The sequence below is a fragment of the Triturus cristatus genome, chromosome 4_1, assembly GCF_964204655.1.
Source record: "Triturus cristatus chromosome 4_1, aTriCri1.1, whole genome shotgun sequence".
NCBI classification, from domain to species: domain Eukaryota; kingdom Metazoa; phylum Chordata; class Amphibia; order Caudata; family Salamandridae; genus Triturus; species Triturus cristatus.
The window spans coordinates 322,608,110-322,633,873 of record NC_140585.1 but is presented as its reverse complement, the minus strand read 5'-3'; the positions used below and the strand labels follow the sequence as shown (position 1 = coordinate 322,633,873).

Sequence of the window (25,764 nt, the reverse complement as noted above, 5' to 3'; positions counted from 1 at the left end):
CTGACCTCAATAAAAGACATTTCAGATACATTTATGTTAAAACCTTACCAGTCAGCTTTGGATTCCAAATAGTGGACGGGCAGCATCAGAACAGCATACATTCAACAAGCTCATCACAAGATTGTGATTTTGATGTTTTTCATGGTAGACAGTGCGTCTCCTGAACTCTCATGAATAAATTTTGTTGATAGTTTTTTTTAAATCATACATTTTCCCATTGCCTTATCCATAAATTGGTTGGAATTCAGTTAAGAGCTGAATCTGGTCATGGGGACGATTTTCTCTGTGGTGATGATGCCCTTATCAATCCAGATGTTCTAGAACTTAGAAAGACATCGGGCTTTCACGCTTGCAACAATTATTGTATTTATGCCCAGTGGTGCACAGAAAAGTTCTGGTAAAAGCTTGCATAAATGGTTTTTAGTCTGCCCTTTTCTGAATATTGTTTTGTGGTTCTAACTGGTGACCAAGAGAAAATATGACACAAGCTTGTCTGCCCCTGGCAATCACACTCTTACCATAAATGATTGTGGGTATTGGTCCAACTTGAGTAAAACAAGTAAATGATTGATGGAAATGCTCCCATCCGTGATATTTTTAACCACTGAGAATGTCTCTGAGAAGCATTCTATTCTGCTGTTTTAGTTTATCTCTTAATTGCAGAACAGATCTAACTATTCTTGAAGGAAGGTTTTGGTGATTTTGAATACATCTGTTTATTAATGAAAATCATCATCGTGAATGATGAGGTTTATTAAAAGAAAAACAGGTACAAGACCGGGATTTCAGTACGCAGGTCTAAGGAGGAGATGGGCATGATATTTTCCCTATGACCCTGCCTGACTGATAAACACATTCTGTTGACCATAATTTAGTGGTATCTGGGCATCAGCTTGCCCAGATACTCCTAAATTCTGAAAATATTAGAATGCAAACTGATGCCAGTATTACTCTATGGAACAGTTGCCTTCAAAAAGATCATGGCCACATGGTTAGACAAACTGCAGTATTCCATTTACCCTCTATATTCTGACTGGCAGATGCAACCTCTCATTCTTAACTTAGATTGGAGTGTTACAAACACATGCTCCCTTCTAGATAGCTCTCATACTGCAAGAAGCTCAAAATGTCTAACCCAGTGTTATGTATCGCAATATGGAGAGGAAGTAGTGCGTGGGCAACATATCTAAAATCATCTATGATGAAACTGGAAGTAGATAAATTGTGAAACAAATCACTTACTTGTTCATCTATAGCCAAGATTTTTAATTAATTAGATTTCCCTCGGTCAAGCAGGACTTGGTGGATCTTGGCAATACATTTTTAGCAAAGTTTGCTTCAGCACTTCATGATGCAGCAGATGGTCAACCGTACCTGAAGTAATTGCCCCCTTTTATTCGAACAAGCTTTCGATACATGTCAGCAAATCTGCTAACTACTGCAAATTGTTACAGCTCTTAAAGGGAGGCCACGAGGCAACGTGTTGTAGGCGGTCATGTTTCAAGGAACACATCATTAGGCACCAGGCAGGACATCTCTGTTAACATAACCACCTACCAGCATGCCTATGACAAGCTCTGCAGGTGGTGGGAGGCCTGAGGTGTTGTAAGAGTGAGGCGCCGATTTCCTAGCTGTATCAGCTTGCCGGAACACCGTCAGCACATCATGGCCCGGACGTGTTTAAAAAGCATTTCCAAGTTCATCGCTGTGCAGATTATTCCATCGGCGATAGCAAGACAGAGTTCTGAGGAGTCACGGGCACAGATTTTGGAAGTGGTGCTGCGGTACGGCTGTAGCCGTTCTGTGTATTGCACCCCTTTATTTGGAGCTTCACCTTTGTTTGGGCCCGAGTTGGTATCGAGATATACTTCTCGTTTTTGGAAAATATAGACTGCCTTATCTGTGCTGTAATTCTTGTTGGAGGAAGTTCATGGAAAACTGTAAAATACTGTGCTTAACATAACCGCTTGATTGGTCTATTCATTCTGGGGGCAACCCTTTTGCATTACCTCAGCGAAAAGGTGCTTTGTCACGGGAGTGGCATCAACTTTTGTGACTTTATGTTTGTTCAAAGATTTTTTGGGGGGGTAATTGACTTCATATTGGTTACTTAAAGGAGGATTAAATCCATACAGAATAATCCTCGTATCAAAGAAACACTTTTTAATTGTTGCTCTGATCTCATTTGTATTCTTTGCTGTGCCATATTTAGCAGGGGTGAGCTGTGGTGTAGCCAAGTGGATTCCCCCTCTGTGATGTGTGGCAGTTTGTTTGTTTCAGTGGGTACGTATACATAGGAGGAAGAATATAGACATATTGTTGTTATGATCAGATTGTAAATACTCTTCTTACATTTTAGCCATTGCCACTACTCATGTGGTTGCTACAGCGGCTGAACAAGACACTATCCTGCCCATTCAGTATCAAGAGTTCCAGGATGTTTTCAGTGAAAGACAGGCAGAAAAGTTACCCCCCAAAAGCCATATGACTGCCAAATTGATCCAGTACCTGGAGCAAGGGTTCATTGTGGGAAAAGATATGACTTGACAGAAGCATAGAATAAACACCTAAGACAGTACTTCGATAAATATTTACAGAATGGGTTTGTAAGATCATCCAAATCACCAGTGGCCTCTGCTTTTTTTTATACCCAAGGTGAAAGGTGAACTGAAAACTTGTAAAGACTTCAGAGCCTTAAATAACATAACGGTGAAGAACAGATATCCTTTGCCATTGATTCCTGCTTTGTTGGATCAAGTAAAGGAAGCTAAAATCTTTACCCGATTGGATCTGAAAGGGGCCTATCACTTGGTCCAAATGAGAGAGGGAGATGAATGAAAGACGGCATTTCTTATTTGAGATTACCTCTTTGAATACCCAGTCATGCCCTTTGGGCTTTCAAATGCGCTCGCAGCACTTCAGTTTTTGGATGTTTTGAGGGAGTTCTTGGATGTTTTTGCTGTAGTTTACATAGTCGATATACTGATCTATTCAGAGAATGAAAACATTCATTACGAACATGTAACAGCAGTGTTTCACTCTTTGCGCATTAATGGGTTATAAGGTGGAACGTTTTAGAGTAATATTGACACCACAGGGTCAATAAATAGCCGAGCATAAGATCAAGGCAGTAAGAGAATGGGCACCTCCTACAACTGTACAAGAGGTGTAATGTTTACTGGGGTTTGCCAATTTGTACAGGTGGTTATCTAGCAGTTTTCGCATTCAGACCATCGTAATCTACAATTCTAGAGTTCAGATTGCACTTTGTCCACCAGACAGCTCAGACAAATGCTATTCTTTGCTTAATTCAACTTCATTGCAACCTACAGACCAGGTTCTGAAAACAAAAAGGCGGATGCCTGCACAAGACAGGATTCTGCTCAGACAACAAAAGGCCAGGAAGTACAGTCCATTCTGAAACCCACTCAGGTTATTGAAGCAGTACAAACAGAGTATTTTCTAGATGAAACCAGAGACGCTATAAAGACCCCGTACTGGAAACAATGGTTAAAGAAAAACAGTGGAAGGTTATCCAAGACCTTCTGTTACTTGGCAACCAACTGTTGGTACCTACTAAAGTAACACAACAAGAAGTTTACATTGGTGTCATCATTCACCAAGGGCTGGACGCAAAAGTATTGAAAAAACCTTAGATAGGATTTTGAGAGAGTTCTGGTGGCCCTCAGTATGTCAGGATGTTCCGAAAACTGAATGTACTTGTATGCGCTGCCGTCAAGCAAAAACAGATCTTGAAAAACCTCCAGGACTATTACAACAGCTGCTCACACCTAATAAACCTTGGGAAACATTTTCTCTACTTCATTGTGGGCCTACCTAAAGATAAGGGTTGTACTGTCATTCTGGTAGTGGTAGACAGTCTGACCAAGATGGGACATTTCATTGCTTGTGCACAGGTACCTACAGCTGGACAATTGGCCCATCTGTTATTGGTACACATAGCCCGCTTATATGGTCTTCCAAAAACCACTGAATCTTACAGAGAGCCATAATTCACTGTACAGTTCTGGACGGTCTGGTGTAAGGCTTTACACATGACTTCAACTAAATCAACTAGCTTCCATCCTTAAACAGACTGGCAGACCGAACGTCTAAATCAAACCTTAAAGCTATATCTCTGTTGTTACATAGAAGATAATACTGATTCATGGGTGGATCGCAGAGGTAGCTTATAACAGTGCAAAACATTAGTTTACCAAAACGGCCCCTTTCTACGGCACCTATGGTTTTCAGCCACGGATTATTCCATTTGCACATCCCATCAATACCACAACAATTCCAAAAGGGAATGAAAGAAACACAACATCACTTGAAAGAAGCAAAGATCAAATACAAGGAAACACCTGACAAACATTGCCGACCCAGTTCTCAGTACAAACCTGGAGATATTGTGTGGTTGTATACTAAAACATTCGTTATAGGAGCTATAGTGTTTTCAACTCCAGATACATAGGTCCATACAAGATCAAGAAGTGTATAAATCCGGTCACCATGCTACTAGCTCTCCCAAAGACATTACATATACACCCAGTGTTTCATTTCTGTTTGTTAAGACCCTCATATACCTCAATAAGTAGGAAACCTGCCCCCATTTGGGTAAATAGTGAACCTGAATATGAAGTTAAAAGGATCATAGATTCAAAGAAAAGAGGGTCAAAGATGTAATATCTTGTGTTTTGTGAAGGGTATGGTGTGGAACAGAACTCATGGGAACCAGCGTCTGGCATTCATACCCCTCGTTGCATCAGGGCCTTTCATCAGAGATATATTTGGACAAACCATACCCATGTCAGCGCTCCCTGGGAGAGGAATGTGCTCTTACGGTTCATAAAGGAAGGACCCAAGGCAAGGTGTTGAACGCAGTCATGTCTTAAGAAACAGATCATTTAGGCAACAGGCTGGACATCTGTGTTAAAATAACCACCTACCTGCATGCCTATGACAAACTCTGCGGGTGGTGGGTGGCCCGAGGTGTTGCAAGAGTGAGGCGCCGATTTCCTAGATGTATCGGCTCGCCTGAAAACCAACACAACGTCAGCATGTCATGACCAGGACGTGTTCAATAAGCATTTCCGAGTTCATGGCTGTGCAGATTATTCCGTTGGTGATAGCGAGACAGAGTTCTGAGGAGTTGTGGGCAAAGATTTTGAAAGTGGTGCTGTAGGGCTGTAGCTGTTCTGTGTATCGCACCCCTTTATTTGGAGTCTCACCTTTGTTTGGGCCCTGAGTTGGTATCGAGATATCTTTATCATGCTTTGGAAAATATAGACTGCCTTCTCTAGCCGTAATTCTTGTTGGAAGAAGTTCATGGAAAACTGTGAGATTCTGTGCTCAACCTAACCACTTGACTGGTCTATTCTTTCTGGGGGCAATCCTTTTGCATTACCACAGTGAAGAGGTGCTTTGTCATGGGTGTGGCATCAACCTTTGTGACATTATTTTTGTTCAAAGATTTTGAGTGCGGGTAATTGACTTCAGATTGCTACTGAAAGGAGAATTAAGTCTGTATGGAACAATCCTAGTATCAAAGAAACGCTTCTTTCATTGTCGCTCTGTTCTCATTTGTATTCTTTCTCATGTGCCATACTTAGCAGGGGTGAGCAGTGGTATAATCAAGTGGATCCCCCCGTGATATGTGGCAGTTTGTTTATTTTGGTGGGAGGAAGCAATATAGGCATATTGTTGTTATGATCAGATTGTAAATACTCTTCTTTGATTTTAGCATTTGTATGGAAAAGCAACTTTATTCAGAAAAGAACAATCCATTTCTTGTCTCCCATAGTGGTATAGACCATTCTTATTTTATTTTACAGGTAATGGGTTAAGCATATTTTTGGTTTATTTAACACCATCTTGGTTAGGCATCTTCTGATTGGAATTTAGTTTTTGTTTACAGATCTCCTTCCCTGCTGTTCCCATCAATTACACTTGTATTGTTTTAAAGTCACATTGCAAATTGAATTCACCCATTACCTGTTGCCACACGCTCGCCAACTCCCCGGTCCACCACAGTAATTTCTGTGCTGGTTGTGTGGAGGGAGATAACCGAGCCCACCACTTCCTGGTTGAGCCATTTTTGGGCGGCCATCTTGGCAGGGTGCCGCTCCAGCTCTTCCGGCGATCTTGACTATTTTAGGGGGCAGGGCGCTGACACGTAGCTGAAAGGAGGCAGAGTTCTGCTCGGCCCGCACTGCTGCACTAGCACTCTGTAAAATTGTTTTTAGAATTGCACTTGTATTGTTTTAAACTCACATTGCAAATTGAATTCACCCATTACCTGTCGCTACACGCTCGCCGACTCCCCGGTCCACCACAGCAATTTCCGTGCTGTTTGTGTGGAGGGAGATAACCGAGCCCACCACTTCCTGGTTGAGCCATTTTTGGGTGGCCATCTTGGCAGGATGCCACTCCAGCTCTTCAGGCGATCTAATCTATTTCAAGGAGAATGACGCTGACGTGCAGCGGATGAGCGCAGCTGGTGCGCCAAAGGCGCGCCAAAGGCAAGCCCATCGGAAACCGTCCGCGCCCGACCGGGCCTAGGGGCCACTACCCATGGTCATTTTATTGAAAGCCCAATTACTTACAGCTCGCATTCTTTGCTCGAACTGGGAAAGAACGTTAGTCCCAAATGTCTACATTCATTAACATTACCGCCAACCCCTCCCACTGCTCACATTGCAATTTTCAGTTTACACCTCAAAAACATTTTAGACCTCACACTAACACCCTACATGCAGATTGTTATCCAAACACTCCGTCGAAATAGCCTTACTACTAGAGGAGCTCGAGCCAGATGCTCTTTTTTTAACAGAGACTTGGCTTCAGATTTAAACTGATCCCGCCATTATTCAGGCCCTTCCCCAGGGTTATTCAATACTCAGAACTGATCGTATATCTGGCAGAGGCGGAGGCCTGGCCATTATATTTAAAGACACCTTTGATTGTCGAACCACACCGACTATGCTATCAGAGTGTGAAAGCATGGCTTTTTCCCTAGAGTTTTCACCAACGAGCACCTTCTCCGGTCTACTGATCTATCGCCCCCCAGGAGTCCCAGGGCAATTTCTTTCTAATCTTTCCACCTTAGTCACCAACATAGCACTGGCTCCAGCTAACTTTACGCTACTTGGTGACTTCAATATCCATTTAGATGATCCCTCTAATCGTGTAGCCTGTGAACTACTGTCAGACCTTTCGGCGATCCAGCTTAAACAAAAAGGATTCGCCTCTACACATATCAAGGGCTATCTTCTTGATCATGTATTCAGCAATCTGGACAACCTGGTCGTAGGGAGCCCCTCCCCACTCCCTTGGACGGATCATTTCTTAATCCCTCTAACCTGGGATACCTTCATGCCACCACCCCCCCAGGAAACAACATCTACCTTGGGAAGGAAATGGTTTAGGCTTTCCTCCACTGACTGGATGGCAGCCCTTGAAAATACAAGACCGTCGATGGATCCTAATCCCAATCTGGCCAATAGTAATTTTAATACCTGGATCCAAAGCTCCCTTGACCTTGTTCTTCCCAAGGAACCTATCCATAAAAGATTTTGACAGAAAACAGCTCCCTGGTTCTCCCCGAAATTAAGGGTATTAAAGCAATCTTGCAGAAGACTAGAGAGAAGTTGGAAACAAGACTTCTCAGAAACTAGGAAAGTGGGGTATAGGAAAGCAATCAGGCTATACAAATCTGAAATCAAAATCGACCAAACAATTTTTTATGATGAGAAAATTAGCACAGTGGCAAACTCTTCTAAGGAGATTTTTCGCATTGCTAAATCACTTATCACTCTTCCTCAAAAACCTGCGACAACAGAAGGAGCTCTTACACGATGCAACAATCTAGCAGTCTTCTTCTATCAAAAAATCCAAAATATCTATTCTTCCTTCCCTATCACTACACTCAAGCCCATGACAACGGCAATAAGCAGCCCTATCTCCAAGGCCAAATGCTCATTAGACGAGTTTCCCCCCTTAGATGATGAATCTCTGGACCTGGTCGTCTCTAAAGCAATCTCAGGCTCACCATTGGACCCCGCTCCCCCACAACATCTTAAACTAGTTATTAAATCCACTCGCCCAGTCATCCTTGATGTTCTGAATTCCTCGGTCACCTCTGGTATGGGTCCCACAGTATGGAAATGCGCGATGGTTAGGGCCCTCTTGAAGAAGCCCAGTCTGGACCAGTCCAATCTGGCCAACTATCGCACAATTTCCCTCCTCCCTTGGCTGAGCAAACTGCTTGAGAGATACATTAACACCATACTGGTTGATTATTTAGAATCTAACAACCTGTTGTGTGACTCTCAGACAGGATTTTGTCTTCAGCATGGGACGGAAACGGCCCTGCTCGTAGTGACGGAGGAGTCAAGGAGGCTGTTGGACCGAGGGGGAACAGCTGCAATTATCCTCCTGGACCTCAGTGCCGCATTTGACACTGTTAACCACAACATTCTGGCCCATCGGCTTGAAAATATGGGGGTGTCAGGCTCGGCACTGACCTGGTTCCAGTCCTTTCTCAGTGACCGATGGTTTCAGGTCTTTGAGGGAGATGTGGTGTCCTCCCGGCTACCCCTCAGCTATGAGGTTCCACAGGACTCTGCCCTGAGACCACACGCTTTTTAATATATACATGAGTCCTCTGGCGGAGGTTGTCTATCCATTCAGCATTAAGATCATCACCTTGCCTAGAGGTGGTGGTCGAGTGGATGGAACTCTCCTGCCTCAGGCTCAATGGGGACAAAATGGAGATTATGTGCCTGGGTAATCCTCCACCCCCTGTCTTGGTTTCTCTGTGGCCGGTTCGCTTAGGCCCCGCTCCACCCCCAAAGACTCAGATTAAGAGCCTTGGCATGTGGCTTGACAGCTCTCTTGATTTCAACCACCAGGCTACCAAGCTCTCAGCCACCTGCTATGGACTGATGAGAATGTTGCGGAAAATCATCCCCCTCCTTCCCTTTCAGGCGAGAAGAATTATGGTGCAGACCCTTATTCTCTCTCGCCTTGATTACAGAAATGCCCTCCATTTCAGGGCTCCCCAATTTACTATCCACAAACTGCAAGTAACGCAGAACGCATGCTCTTCCAGACGCCGAGGAGGCAGTCTGCAAAACCATCACTGAGGAATCTTCATTGGCTGCCTATTGAGGCCAGGATACAGTTTAAAGCAATGTGCATGGCTCACAAAGCCATCTGGAAAACTGGTTCCATCATCATGCATTCCCTGGTCTCCCCCTATCTTCCCCACAGGAATCTGCGTTCCAGCTCCTTGTGCCTGGCCACCCCCAAGAAAATACAAAGATCTAGATGGGGTGGTCGCTCATTCTCGTTTTCTTTTCAAGATGCTTCCGTAGCAGCACAGCCTCTGTTCTTTTCTCTGTCCTTCTTTTGAGCAGTGCTGGGAGACCTTAGGGTAGCCATGCGCTATACAAATAGAATTTCATTCATTCATTCATTCATCCATTCCTTCTCTCACTTTATCACCTCAAACTTCTGTGCTATGACGGCATTTCAGATTTGAGTCTTTCAAGTGGTGGACCCTCTTGAGCCTCAAACTGATCCTGAGGTTTCAGAGGGGTGCAACCTTGACACAAATTTAATAAATTGCTTAAAGCCCACCTATTTTAATTCCTAATCTCATCTCCCTACGAAAACTTGCTAAACGGGCTCAGCGCCGAGATACCAATGGTTGAGTCGTGCGCTATATTAAATCCAAATAATATGACATAACAAGCAATCCTGGACGCTCAACTGGAAAAGAAAAGTAATGAGGCCTTATCCCTATAAGAGACCTCTGGTATGATAGGAGTCAGGGAGAAACAGCACGAACATGTCGTTTATGTGGAGCAGCAGAGAATGCTTTAATTCACCTTTTCTGCATTTGCCCTCATTTAGTTAAGCTCCGTAAATTCTGGCTAAAACCAATACTTAGCTGTTTAAACATCCAAACCTGCAACACAGTGGTGGAAGCATGCTTGAAGGTTGCTGCTGGACAGCTTACCTTTGGCTCCTCAAATTTATGAAGTTGGACCTGGCAGAACTATGCAGTGTAGTAAATGAATGGCAGCCAGAAGACTGGGACCCACAAGCTATCATGTCCTCATAGACAACTGTCATATTTCTACCATAATTACATAATTGATATTATGGCATGTGGGACCTATTCCTACCTTCTTTTGTTATTTTGAATAATGTATGAATGGAACCCATTTTTTTTCCTGTCAATAAAAAAAGGTTGCATTTTACTATTAAGGCATTGCGGAATCCACTTTACTGTTTTAATTAATGAGTAACTTTAGATCAATACAGTGTACTTTTTGACTACTGTGGATGTACTAAGGTATATGTGGAGCAAAGTTGCATATTATTATGTAGGTCATGCAGCAGACATTATCTATTTCTAAATGCATGAGTGGCTACTTGCCTCTGTAAATTCAAGAGTGGCCCCTTTTCTGATCAGCACATTGCGCTTTACTAAACACTAGATCAAAGCGTATCCATTAACACATATGTGGCGCAAAATCATACGTTCATAAATAGAACTAGTAGGAGCCACCTTATTTTGAAATGTGTGAGCAAAGGTCTTGTTTAGAACAGTTTCACTGCACTTTGTACTCACATGGACATGGGCCCATCAGGAGAAAATGTATTGTGATATATGAGTTGCCTCTGTGATTGTCCCAAAGTGATCTGATAGCAGATAGATTCCTAAGCATGAAATTCTCTTGCCTATGAGTTGTTTCAGTACTCACCATACACCCAACCAATGCAGATAGTTTCAGAAATTGCAACAAACAGGAGACACATTCCACTGGCGGCGTAGTAATCAAAGAGCTGAAATACGTACATCCCACCCTAGAGGGATAATGAGGAAGGAAGAAAAGGGGAGTTATGGAGAAATTAGTCCAGCAATGACAAAACAGAAGGAACAGGTTTATAATTGAGAATATTTGTCACAGAAGATGAAATTGATAATTACAGTAGGCCATGCAAATGAATTGAGAGGCATGAAGCTAACGGAAGGGCGATTGGGTGGGTCTAACATATGAAATAAAAGGTTTAATATATAAAAGAAAAAAAGGGGTGAATAAGAAAAAGGAGAAGAAAGAGAAAAGGAGAAGGAAGAAGTGGAAGAAGAAGGAAAGGAAGAAAAAAGAAGGGCTGAGATGGATACATAAAAAATGGAGAAGAAGGGGAAAAAATTAGAAGCAAAGTAGATGAGGAAGAAGGAAGAGGATCGAGCTGAGAAACAGTCTGGTGGCTCAGTGGACTAATGCATCCACTTCAAAAATCCATTTGTCCTCATGGCCACTGGATTGAGTCACGATGAATCCACTCAGACTTTCATCCTTCCAAATTCGATCAAAGGAGCACCACTGAGTTGGGTAACTTTAAACACCTATTATTATTCAGTGTAAAAAGTGTCCCAAGAGGTAAATATGTGCATTACAAATACATCTGTTATGTTATGAATAGGCTCCTCTCCCGCCCACACATGTTGCGCGTCATACACCAGGATAACGATGAAGCATGAGCAAGGAAGTGGGGCCGCCGACAGCTGCTGAGGCACGTCTTTTCACCGCTCCTCATTTCTATTTTTTACTTCACCCCCCAGGCTGCCTACTAAACTAACTACCAAACTCTGGTTTATATCTAAGGGAGGAGGTCAATGCATGTTGGGCAATGCATGGTGCATATTGCATTACCACTGCCAGCGCTCTAATTATACCTGCCGACCCCGCCATTGCGCTCGGTCCTCTTGCAAGGAGAAAGGGCTCCGGTGGCAGCAGGGTGGGTGACAGGGTGAAGTGTTGCAACTACTGGTTTGCTGGTTCTTGTTTCAATTTTGAAGTAAATTGTGGGAAAACGGTGATTGCAAGCTATGGTCTTAGTGCCCCCCTTTTATCCCTCCTCTGGCTCCTAGCTTTGGTCTCTGATATTGGTCCCTCTCATACTCTGGGCAACCTTAAGTTTTGAGGGTAATGTTTCAAGTTTGAACCGAACACTGCCCTGGGCATGTTTGACACCTTTGCTCCCACAACTTGCCCTGGCCATAATCCCACGGATCCACAAGACCAAAACCGGAAGAAGATCCTTCTCCCACCTCACCGCCAAAACCCAGAACACCCTGCCTCTCCACTTGAGGCAATCCCTGTTGCTTACCCAATTCAGGAAGGATCTCAAGACCCGCTCTTCGATGGAACCCCTGCGCTCAGACAGGTCAGCAGCCCCCCCCCCCAGCGCCTTGAGACCCTCACGGGGTAGTAGCTGCGCTAACAAACCCTTGATTGATGATTGAGATCCCTTCCAAGCCACACCCAACCCTCAGCTCTTAGCTGTCGTCAGCCTCAGCACTTGCCATTCTCTGCAGTCTTCTATGTGATGAGTAGAAACTGTCAACTGCAACTTAGTTGTGGTCCAGCTGTGTGTGGTGGAGGCGGTGGCTGCAAGACCAGGGGGAGCTAAGTGGACGCTCCTTCTGGACACTGTGTGCTGCATGTTGTGACATGTTGCAGACCTTGTAGGTTTAAAGGACTTGTCCTTTTTTCTTCTGAACTTGAGAGTTGGATAGTGTGGATATTCTTATTATTGTACCTGTACTATTTTGTGATTGGAAGTGCTGGTCTGGTGGAAGTCTGGCAGGAGCAAGCGGAAGGCTGGTGTTATCTCTCAGACATTGACTACTGACTACCGGCTTTGCAGCACAGAGGGGCAGTGGGGTTGAACCTAGGCTGAGTTGGGTTGTCCCAATTCCTTTGCCCTCTGCCTTCTAGATCATACCCTAGATTTTGGTCAATTATGGGTAAAAGGAAAGGTACTGCACCCACCACAGAGGCCAAAGGATCAAAAACTTTGGACACGTTTTTGGTCCAAGCAGTAAGTTTTGTCTCAAAGAAGATCGATCTGGCTTAGAGGCAATTATCACAGGACTTTGGTATTGCCCCAGGTAGTTCTTTAGTTTCTCCCCATCAAACTTCAGAGCATTCTGCAGATACAACAGGAAGAAGGTAATGAAGCAAGGGAGTAGTGCACATTTGTGTGTTTGGCCTAAACATGGTGATACCCTCACCGTTGATGAACCTCCCTTCGCTAACTCTGAATGATTCACAACTCATCAATTGGGATGTCATTTTAACTTGATTCAACCTATTGGTTCAAAACTGTGTTTCCCCTCTGATGGAAAAGCTACATGCATTGGAGCATACTGTAAGGCAGGGGGCTTTGGGAGCAAGCAATGCCTCAGTTCAACAAACGCCTGTGCAAGCTCAACCACCCGAGTTTGATACTGGTTCTAACTGTGAGAACCCGCTTGCCAACCTTGGTGGTGACCGATTAGGCTGGCCCTCCATGTGTTGGATGGCCTTCCTCAACCTCTGATGGATGTGGCAGGCGTAGGTGGGCAAGAGCAACAGGCTATGAGTAATGGTCTCTAAATTAGTTCTGTCATCAGAGCTGCTATTTATCTCTGACAAGGAGCCAACTCCTTATCTGAAAATGTCACCCACCAGGCCCAAGCCCAGCTAGACCTTCCCCCTGAATGTTGTCCATACCTAGCTGTCCTTACTGGAGTACCCCTGCCTCTGGACTCTAGCACAGAAGCTTATGTTAACATTAAAAGTAAAGTCTGTCATTAGTTGAATTGTAACACCACCTTTAGCCTATTGGAATATGGTGACATTTTGCTAGTCAGGAGGGTGGGAAGGATCGACCTGAGAAGGCTGGCCGCCAGAGACAAACAAGCTAGTTACCATAGAGGTGTGGGAAAAGCTTGCACTAGAATTGGGCATGCGCTTCGTGAACAGAGGCCGAGTACAAAAATAAATATGGGAACCCATACCTTCAGTATGGCCCGAGAGATTAAACAAAGCGCACTGTTGATAAAGATAAAACAAAAAGCATATAGGAAAATAAAAAGTGGAACCTCAAAAATGCAGCTAAATTCAGCAGCATAGCAACATAAACAACTTATTTGGAAACTTAAATGGAAATCATATGAGGAAAAATGTATACAAAAATTCGAGCTTCTGGCCCCAAATAAAACCCACCAATTCTGGCAATCTCAATAATATAACTTACAGAGCAACAAACAGAGGAAAATCAGTCTTAGGTGAGACATGGGTCGCACATGTAAAGGCTCCTTACACCACAGACCAGGAGAATACCTGCCCAAGTGAATATGCCTCATGGAGACCATCAGCAGAAACGGGAGCTGAGGCACCTACACCTCCTACAGTACATTTCGGCCAAAGCGAAGCAGCAATATGGTCCTAAAAATTCTGAAAAGACCGCACCCCGTGTCCAAACGGTCTGCCAGGCTCCCTATTCAGAGAGGACACAAACTTTTGGGTTGCAACCCTTACACGGCTGTATACAGAATATAGGCTCCTGGAGGAAGTGCCAGATTCATGGAAGGGCTCTCTTCTGCAGCCTATTTTAAAGAAAGGGGCAAACACAGACCCAAATAACTACTGCATAATTGCACTATTGGATATTGAGGAAAAGGTTTATGTTAGCCCTCATTGGAATCAGCAGACTGGGCACACCCCATTCTATCAGACAGGGTTTCGATCTGGAGCTCAACAGCTGATAGCATCATAGCCCTCTCATACCTAGTCCAACAAGCAGTCTCTTGCATTTCCCCCCCAGTTTGCACCTATTTCATCGACTACTCAGCAGCCTTTGATGGGGTAGACTGTAACATCCTCTCATGGAAACTGGAGGGGTGAATCATCTGCTCGAAATTACTGCGAGCTATTAGGTCATTGTACTCTACAACTTGGGTAAGGATCAAACTCGACCGGGAGTCCGCCACGGAACAAATCGACACAGAATGAGGGTTAAAGCAGGGGTGCGTGCCGGCACCACTATTATTTAATCTATACACCGCAGGCACCACTATTATTTAATCTATACACCGCAGACCTGGGCCCGGCGCTAATTGGAGCCTCTCTTGCTACACCAAGAATTGGGAACAAAAAAATCCATCTGATGCAATATGCAGAAGACTTAGTCCTTCTGGATCACACCAAAGTGGGCCTTCAAAAAGCTCTCAATGCACTGCCTAGATACAACCTCCAGAACAAGCTGGCTGACAATGCAAGCAAATCTAAAATAGTGATTTATGGCAGCCACCCAAAAAGGTTAACCAACTGGTGGCTTGGAACACTCAACCTGGACTGTGTACAATGCTACACTTACCAGGGTGCTTGGTTAAGTGAAACAGGCTGCCCCTTGCTCAATCTACAAAAAATTTGGCTTAAAGGGAAGAGGGTCACGTATGTCCTTTGCAAGTTAAATGCTGCCCTTGACAGTACAACAACAATGGCTATTCGAAAGGTAATACGTGCCAAATTGCTCCTGTCGGTCAACTACGCGCAGCAGGTATTCCCCAACATGCTATCTGTGGATCTGGAAAAAATGCAATACTCAGCTTATAGGAAACTGTTTTATCTTCCCTCCTGCACAAGAAACACCTTGATCCACCATGGAGAACTGGGATCCAAATATTATTGATTATACAACCATTAAAACAACAATAAAAAACATCTGCGCCTCCGGTCTTGCACTCTAGATTTGGAATCACTCCAGGCAAGGGACTTCCACGAAACCATGAAACTGCCACAAACATTCCTAACAACAAAGCCTTACTTTAATCAGGCATTGGATAGACAGGCCCTAAATCAGATTCTAGCAGCAAGGCTGTTCCCACTTCCCATAAGAGTACTCTATCCAACCTGAACACCGCTCACATGCACAATAGATTGCAGGCTGTGCAAATACAAGAGGGAATCACTGGCACAGACACTGTTATGGTGCATGGTACTGCAACTGGCCCGCTGAATCCATCGCAGGACAATCTTCCTCCGTGAGGGCACTCGTACAGCAATTGAAGCTGTCGCCAGCTTTACACCTTGGGCACTGTGAAAATCATGGCCATTTTTGGTAAATTTGTTTAGCACACCTGCACTGTCCTGAGAGACAAAATGGCATAGCAAGAAGCGATCAACAGCCAGATGAGTCTCTCGTCACTATGTGCCTTATTTTCACATGATCTACCATCACAACTGCACAGATACGTTGACAGTAAAATATTGGTTTTGCCCACTGTGGCACATTGGGCTAAAAAGCACTAGCACTAATCTTCATAGTCGCCCGTTCCAAATTTGCCACCCAAAAATTATTCAGCTATAAGACTTTGGGATAAGGACTTATTTATCACATATACAATTTTCGACATGATTTTACTGAGCATTTTTGATTTTAAATTGTGTTTCAAAATTGGTATGTTCTTTTACATGTAATGATTTTAAGTAGTCACACAAATAAACATATTCATTCATTCATTCGTAATTAGGAGGGGGGTTTGGATCAGCCCGAGCGTGAAGAGTATTTCTGGGGACTGTGTCATCGCTTATTGTAGGAGCCCTGATGCAGAACAACAGCTGATTACCTGTGCAAGTGAGACCCACTTGAAGAAAGATGGTATTAAATTGGTCCCCCGTGGATTTTTATCAGCCTTCCCAGTTGGAGCAGTGGCGAAATTCAGGCACCCTGTCTCTAAGTCCACAAGAAAAAAGGAAGGTGCACTCTGTCAAAAGTCGTAAATGACCAACACTTGTGCTTCAGAAAAGATTTTTTCTTCTTTTTATTTGAAGATGCTTGATAAAATACAGGCACACAGCCAACGCGTTTCGTTCCCTGGTAGCCGGGCTCTCTTTCTGCTAAAGGATTTCCCCACAGGCCTACTGTGCTGTACACTTTCGCTTGGGCGCCATCACACACGGGTTTAAGAGCAGCTCTTCGGGAAGAGCGAATAAAGAAGTCACACCCGAAGTGGTCACTGCCCCAGGAGACAGTATGATTCTGCATGGAGGTCTGGAGTCAGGAGTCCCCCTGCCAGTGTCCTCGAGATAAAGAAAACAATACAGGCTGGGCCCAGTGGCAACATCCAGGAAATGAGACAAGAGTGGATACGATGCTTCAGAAGGAGCGTAGGAGCATCAGTTGTCTGAGCCCTGACGAAGTTCCCAAGGCACTAGGGAACGAAACGCGTTGGCTGTGTGCCTGTATTTTATCAAGCATCTTCAAATAAAAAGAAGAAAAAATCTTTTCTGAAGCACAAGTGTTGGTCATTTACGACTTTTGACAGAGTGCACCTTCCTTTTTTCTTGTGGACTTTTATGTTAAATGAGTATCTCTCAACAGCAGATACTGGGAGATGTTGCACTCACTTTGACACATATGATTAATGGAATTTAAGTGCTTGACCTAGGTCGGCTGTTGGTTGCTTTGTTGACACCCTGTCTCTAAGGTTCAACAGTGGAAAACACTCATGGTCCCGACTTCCAACGGATTTGGCCCCTTACCAATTTGGATGAACAAGATTGACTCTTAGGCTCAGCCAATAGTTACAGCACTCTTTTAGTTATTGAGTCCAACAGGGTGGGGAGGGAGGTTGAGGTTGATAGCTGCTAATTCTTTGCTGAGCACTCCTCCCGGCTCTGTGCATGCACCTTCCGGCTTGCCGTCCAGGCATGAGGTCTTACCTATAACCTCATTAAATGAATTAGACCAAGTTGCACCAAGAGTTTCTTCTCGCCCACATTGCAGCAGTACTCTATTAGTCTCCTGGAATGTTGCTGGCTTGCTCTCAAAGCTCTCTTGTCCCATATGGGGCGCATTTATAAACACATTTGATATTTCTGCTTTCCAAGAAACATGGGCACTGGACCCACAATTCCTTGCAGGGTATGTGAATTTTTCTGTGCCTGCTACCACCTCAGGAAAGCGTAGACCATCTGTGGGCTCTCAGTATGGGTCAGGACTTCTCTATCTTGTAAGTCTAAGGTTATCACTTTGAACAGTGTAGTTGGCCAATGTATTGTATTATCGTTCCCCTCTGCTAGTGTGTACTATTTATATAATGTGCATTGTAGGACCAGCAGCAGTGGAGCTGAGTCCCAGGTATTTGATCTGCTGGCTTGCCATAATACTGACCTGCAGACAAATTATATTAAAATAGTTGTGGGGGACCTTAATTCTAGATCCAAATCTTTGGCAGTCCTGCAAGAAGACCTCCGTAACTAAGAAGGCCAAGTTTGGTGTATTCCAGAAATTACACTCCCTCCTGTAAAGCGGTGATCTCCTGCAGTATTAGAACTGAATGCATTTACTCTCCGAATAGGAGTACTTAGGAGATATTGTGAATTAGAAGAGACTTAAACAAAATAGGTGAGGGGTTAAAGAACACAGCTGAAGAGAGGAAAGTAGGAAAATAGTAGTTAAGAATTCCAGACAGAAGTTTATTGAGTCAAACAAAAGGATGAGAGGGTTACCAGCCAAGATTCTTAACTGGACAAAAGAGGGAAATAAAAGAAAGTAGTATTTAAAGGGATTCAATTGACAAATAAGAAGAGTATGTAGCCAAAGATATGTACAAAAGGACATCAAAATAGACAAATGGTGACATTAAATAGGCGGTAAAGCATGGCCAGTTTTAAATATGCTATGTGCTTTCAATTTTAGCATACAGTCATGTGTGACGTTCCTGCTAAACGGAACCGAAGGTGGACCAGCTCACACAGAACTAGGATGGGGCAGAAAAAGAAGCACATTCAGCTCAGGTTCACATGTCCCATGATGATGCACACACTGTCCCAACCATGTTAAACTTTGTATAAAATCTCTAATTTTCTCTATTATTCATTGATCCTAAAATAGAGTTGATGTCCAAAGATCAAAGGGGAAGCTATGGCATTGAGGTTCTTGATCTACTAGGCATACTAAGCAACTTTGCATATAATAGAAGCAAAAAAACACTGTTACAGAGTGGGTAAAAGAAAAAAGTTGGCTCCGTTAAATAGCATGAATACCTGGATAATATAATGGTAAATTTCCTTTCACCAACTTTTTCTCTTCAAGAACAAAGTCACTATGAAGTGTGTCTGCCATCATGCAAATAACTTTGAAATGTGTAATCTATTTTTATAATAGAAAGACTCCTATGAGAGGCCTACCACAAGGACCACCTCCTGATACACTTCCTATATATAGCACCCGAGCAGTAACCATGGAGCAGTCAACAATTCATCTGCACAGGATATCTCAGGGAAATGACATGAGCACTGTGACGTAGTACTGATCACTGTGGGCACCATGTTCATCTTGAATGCATCTATATATGTATGTATGTATATAGTATTTTCATAGAGTGAACCTAGCTAAAAGGCAGTGGAGCGCTGCACACGGTCAAAGACAAGCATGAAGCATAAAGACAAGCATAACGTGAATGAGTAAGAAGAGAGGATGCTGACTTGTCAATGGTTAACGAATTATGAGGTAGTGTTCTTTAAAGAGCAGATGATGAAGCATGCCACCAAGGGACCATTGGTGGGTGAGGGTTATTTTAAGAAAACCTAATGTTTTACTTAATTATTACCACTGGAAGGAAAGTGAGAACAGAAGTACAGGTGGACTTTCTCTGGCTATTTATATTAAGACACTACAAACAGACCTCCTAATTTTCCTTTCTACAAGCAAGAGAAATCCATAGTGGGTTGAGCTTAAACAACATAAAAATCTACCTTGAATTCAGTAAAGATTGAAAATGAAGAGGGACAAATTAACAATATTTTCCTGTTCTTTATACTTCATGTCCCAGTTGTAAGGGAGTCTCACCATATTCATCATCAGAAAAACACTGGACCCGATTCACAAAGGTAAACTGAGAGGAAAGTCTAACTTTACGACTTTCGGAATTCACAAAGGATATTTACGAGTAGTAAAGTTAGACTTTTGTCTTAGTTTTGGTCTCAGTTAAACTTTAGACCAAAACTTAAGTTTAACTGAGACAAAAGTCTAACTTTACTGCTCGTAGATGCCCTTTTTGAATACCGAAAGTCGTAAAGTTAGACTTTCGTCTCAGTTTGCCTTTGTGAATTGGGCCTACTGTGTCACCAAAATGCAGAAGACATACGAAACAGACATGGAGACAATGGGGATCCATAATTCAAAACAAAAGTCTTTGAAAAGTCCTAGCAGAGGATTAGTTTCCATTCCATCATGGTACCTGTGGTCACCCTCAAATACATATTCTTCCAGAATCCGGATGATGGAGGGTAGTACTTCCAGATTACGGTGGGAAGGAAAAGTATTTAACCCTGGGCTATTCAGAACTTTTTTTCGGGCAACTGTGCATTTTGTTGGGTTTCCCCACTAACATACCAGTTCGCACCCAGCTCTTCTCAGTAAGCATTTTATTATTTTGTCCTTCTCTTTCATGTCATTTGGGTGACTACCTGTGCCTAATTTGAAACAATACTCCAGCAGCCTGCTGCTACCAATCCTGCTCACGAGTATTTGGCTTGCTCACCACAACATCTCCTCTCAGTCTGTCATGGAAGTTTACTCACACTGCGGGTTACACATCAACCTACATTGGTGAGTACAATAAATAGAGTACTATATTAGGTAGTGTGGTGCTCCTGATATCACTGTAACTAATATCTACTGTGTGTCAACATCAGTGGTGAACGAGTATAGGAAGGGTGGTGGTGCCCTCCGAAGTTTGCAGAACTGCTCCAGTGTTTCTCCTTTCCCTGCCCTTTTTTCATCAGTCTTTTGTGTAGTGTTTGTTTATAATGAAGTACCTGTATACAAGGAGCTCAAGTGGAGCCACAGGATCATTGTTTGTATTCATATTAGAGTCTCATGACATTCAGCATGTGAATGTAGCGATGTAGGATTTACTATAAAAAGCCTTAGAAGTTGGAAATAACTGACCTGTGTCAGAGAAAATAATAAGACACACAAAGAGTATTGTTGAGTACTTGGAATCAGGCTTTAATAGCCCAGGGCAACTACAGAGGTGTTTTAGGATAGGAAAAATATAGCAGTGGTTCACTGAGCAGTTTAGTAAGAATTGGTTTGCAAACTGAAAGGAATCCCTAATGGAGTGTATTCTGTATTTAACCATTTGTTAGCACAATTTATGCACCAGCATTTCCCTGCCTTTCTGGCTCCTGGTATAGAATTTCAGTTTTAAGTAAAGTAGAGAATAATTCCGTCCTGTGTAGGTCCAGACACTATAGCTTGGTGCATGTGGTGTCCAATTGCACCAGACTCTTGTGCCCTAGATTGTTTGTGAACGGCTTCCAGCACCTTCAACTAATACTCTAGTTCACTTTGCTTAGCTTTCCTAATCCAATTTTTGTTTAGCTGATATAGCTATTAGTTCCCCTCTGACCACAGCTTTCAATGCCTCCTAAAGTGTGCCCACAGCCAAACCCCTGTGTGATTGTCTTGCTTATAGTGAGCAATGGTTGTGTTCACAGCTGGTTATCACCTTCTTGCTGTATAATGCTGTTTCTTAGCCACCATGGCCCAGGGTCCTGCTTCTCCACCATCACTAGGAGAACTAGGTTTATTTGTTTGCAAAGATGGCTGCCAGAGGAGAAGCATCGGAGATGACCTCATGAGGGACAGGATCGCCTTTTGGCGAAAATCCCGGGTTTCCCTTCATCTACTGTCCTGCAACAAATGGGATAACAATGATTCTGACCCTGTGAGTGGTGGAGCATATCATGTGAGCACTGGATCCTTGTCCTTCCAGGATCTCTTCTCCAGCAACAACGAGCTCACTCAAGGCAGTTCTTTGCTGCGCCGTCAGGAGATTGGGAAGTGTGCCGATCAAGGTGAGGAGTGTAGAGTTTGCGTACTGGGGAGGGCTGCCCTGTTTGAAGAGGTGAACCCGTGCAAGCCAGGTCTGGAGGCTGCCGGGGAGCCGTTCCCACATCGTGGGCATTGCTGCCAGGGAGCCACTTCTACATCACGGCGGTGGAGGCGGATTAATCGGAGAGGTGCCAGATCCCCGTCCACTCCCTACGGGAGCATGTTGGACAAGAGATAGGGACTGGTGGCGAGGATACTGCAGCAACCCCCGTCTACTGCTCAGCACAGGGCAGTGCAGTCACTCTCAGCTTGTGGACTTCATCGGCAGAGAGACGAACAAGGGCACTGCAACAGCCCCGCCTGAAATATACACTGGAGCAGCGGTGACGATACTGCAGCGCAGCAACAGCCCCAGTCTTTGGACACGGGACCAGAGCAATGCAGTCACTGATGGTGATCGCAGGAAGCCTCTTAGGAGCACATGGGGCTCCGGTATATCGTGTATACACATTGAAAGGATGGATGAATGAAGGGGAAAATAAAGAAAATGATAATTAGAGAAATGCTAACCAACGAAAAGAAGTAAAAGGGGACAGTTGTTAGGATCCTCTAAGGAATGAACTGGGTTTATTACCCCAGACTACTTTCCTTCCCACTTTCCATTCAAGCAACAAAATGGCCATGCACTTAGCAGGCCCCCATCCCCTCCAATAACAGTAACAGAAAGAGGACTTATACCATCAGGGAGCTTGAAAATGAGAAGGAAGAAATAAGACTGCACTGTATGCTCCTAGCAATGAGGCGGCCATGATGGAGTGCCTTTCAATCAATGGATTGTAGCCATCATCACAGATGAATCCAACCGGCACAGGAAGTTCATATTTTAAGGTATCCTGATCTTCTTCCTGCTTCAAGGAAGATGAAGCAAGAGAGGAAAGAATACATGAACTCATTACATACAAATATGACAGGGACCAATCTGAAACCTGCAGGAAGTAACTCCTATACTATACAATACCCCTCAAATCTTCCTAAAAATTAAACCAAAACCTTAAAACACAACCTACTTAGAAAAAACTCAGAAACTTTAACCTCAGACCCCCTCCTTTAACATAACAACCTAAACTTTTTCACTAATAAAATGGTGCAATACCCTGACTAAATTGATGCATGTACAGGTACAAAAAAGCATTCGATATGGCATAAAGATGCTGATAACACCCTCAATGAATCTAAAAGCTACACTGAATATAACATGCTATAAAAACGCCACGATACTCACACAAGCAGCCAACAAAGATTTAGAACTATTTGACGGCTACTTCACATTTTTAAAAGAGTGCATTCTTAACAGCCCTCCCTCAAAAACCCTTCAATACAATATCACACAAGCCATAGCCTTACCCAGGAGTTACTCAAAACTCCAGCAAAACAACATCTCACAAGCCGTTACCTCACCCATGAGTCCAGAATCCCCGAAGCTAGGAACATCAGCCCGCAATACACTAAAGCAGCATTGCTCCCCATCTCCAGTAGCCTCCTGGCTCCAAGTCCTAGCCCCAACACCAGGCCATACTTTATTTTACAAAAATACGGTCGGGCAGAGTCAGCAGTCCTTACCTAGTACAACCGGAGGTGTAAACATACTTTCGATAATAGGAATCTTGAGATATCCCTAACGAATAGGAAACTATCTACAGTAAGGACTAAAAGTAGCCACATCACCAGCATTCCATTACAAAAACCTGCAGGCTCACCTTAACAACCGCTCATCTCTCCTCCTTCATGACTGGAGCTAAATACTCTCAACTCCCAATCGAACTCGCTATCAGAGATATGAAGAACATTTTACACCTCTCAGAAAAATATCTCTCAAAAATAGAGCTTTTTCAGAAATCAATATACGCACCACACAGCAAGCTAAATACTATACCAATGTCCTTGACAAACAGACTATAGTGACCTCTCAATCAACTTAGATATCTGATAGATATTGAGATACAAATCCTATTGCTATCCTATGAGTCATCGCCCAAATCTTCGCCCTTAAGGTGGACAAACAAAAAATTCAATGAGTCCCAATCAACGCAAATAGAACTTCACAGGCGAACCACAGAAAACCAAACCTCGATAACCTGAAAAAGTGACTTTAATACCCGAAAAGCAAAACTCAATATGAGAAATCCCACTGAAACCTATCTCGTGCCTACTACTTAACTGTCACTCAGCAAAGAAACATGCCGCAGACATAGCCGTCCTCGTCTTAAACCAGGAAATCGATGTAACTATCCTAACACAATCATGGCTATTGGAATCATTCTTCCCCTTGCCTTGATCTATTGGTACCACTGAACTACAACATTGTAAGACTTGACAGGATAAACAAAACGGGTGGAGGCATCGCCTGTATAAATAGATCTGACATCACTATCACGAAAGCACATTCGCACCCCCTTGAATCATGTGAATACCTCAGTCTGTCCTTAAGATCCACAGATAACCAACTTTGCAAACTACACGTGTTTCACCATCCCCCAGGCAAAAACACCATGTTCTTAGACCAGCTGATAAAAATCATCACAGCAAACTCTCCTCCTCACTCCAAAAATATTTTCTTAAGGGACTTCACCCTTCACTGGGAAGACCACAATGATATTCAGGTCAATTTGTTCAGAGTCTTCCTCGAAGATCAATCCTTGGTTCAAGCATGCAATCTACCAACCTACATGAAAGGCTCTACACATGATTGGGTCATTTCCAAAGAGAAAGCTGTTGATACAATACACAAACATCCCTTGTGACTGGTCATATCATCAGAATATTACCTTCCAAGTACCGTACATAAAGAGGAAAACATCCTCACTATGAATCAAACCCAGATAATGGGTCAGTGACACCAGAGGTCTCAATATGGAGAATCTTGTGGCACGATGTGAGAAAGAACTGCAACCTCCTAATAACATGACAGACGTCAGCGAACTCACAGAACACTAAAACACCAGGATGACAAAAATAATTGATGACAGCCCCTGTAAAACCCAAAAGAATACTGGACAAAGATAAAAACCCTTAGTTTCACGGATCCCTCAACAAAGAAAGACCGATACACGAACAAACAGAACGGAAATGGAAACAACACTCATCCTCCCCATCTAAAACTACTAAGACAGGCCAGAACCCCTACAATTAACGTATTCTGCAATCAAAAATCGACGTCTTTAGAAGAGAACTGGATAATGCAAAAAACAGACTGAGGAAACTCTTCGAACTATTAAAAGATCAATCTAACAAAACGGCCAAATCCTCTCTAATAGCTCCAAAATCGAAAATCAGCTGTGAAGAATTATCTTCCTTCTTTACAGTCAAAGCCAACTCCCTGGAGATTGACCGCAAAAAAAGCCAAGGAGAACCCTTTGATCCAAAAGAGCACTCCAACTAAGCTTCAGTTTCAAACCCACTCAGTCAATGTCCAAAAGTAATGCTCTAAGTTAAGAATTCAAGTTATATGACCACAAAGATATTGCCAAACCCTATTGACCATAAAATCGAACAACCATTTCAATGATCCTCTCTACTCAAAATGCTGGTTTACAATCAACCACTTTCTCATCCCCACATGGACCAAGATTATTAATGCTTCACTACTGCAAGGCTCATTACCAGTCTGCCTAAAAACGGGGCAAGTCATTCCAATCTTTAAAAAAACCCACTGAGAACCCCTCAGAACCTAATAACTTTCAACCGGTATCAAACATTCCCATGCTAGCAAAAGTTCTGGAAAAATGTGTTCAACAACAACTGAGCCAACACATTTCTGAATTCAAACTTCTGAACGACTGCCAATCGGGGTTCAGACCAAACCACAGTACTGAAACAGTAATTCTTCACATAGTGGAAGACGCTCTACTTGCCCTAGACCGCAATGAAACTGCTCCACCTTTCGTCCACATTCAACATGGTAAACCTTCTCAAAATACTAGACCGGCTGGAGGAAAAGATGGGATTATCGGGCACAGTCCTAGATTGGTTTAGATCCTCCTTAGAGAACAGATCGCAAAGATTCATGGTGAA

The 25,764-nt window shown here is 43.4% G+C and overlaps 1 protein-coding gene and 1 long non-coding RNA gene across 2 annotated transcripts in view; one reads left to right on the top strand and one right to left on the bottom strand.

Moving 5' to 3' along the window:
• The window catches only part of LOC146854871 (sodium- and chloride-dependent GABA transporter 2-like), a 681,032-nt gene that overhangs the window by 18,473 nt on the left and 636,795 nt on the right, over positions 1-25,764 (bottom strand). Inside the window, exon 12 of the mRNA XM_085652276.1 lies at positions 10,776-10,878. Coding sequence (XP_085508402.1) covers positions 10,776-10,878 — 103 coding nt within the window. The remainder of the gene's footprint in view (positions 1-10,775; positions 10,879-25,764) is intronic.
• The window catches only part of LOC146854873 (uncharacterized), a 56,701-nt gene that overhangs the window by 18,087 nt on the left and 12,850 nt on the right, over positions 1-25,764 (top strand). The gene's annotated exons all lie outside the window — the stretch shown is intronic.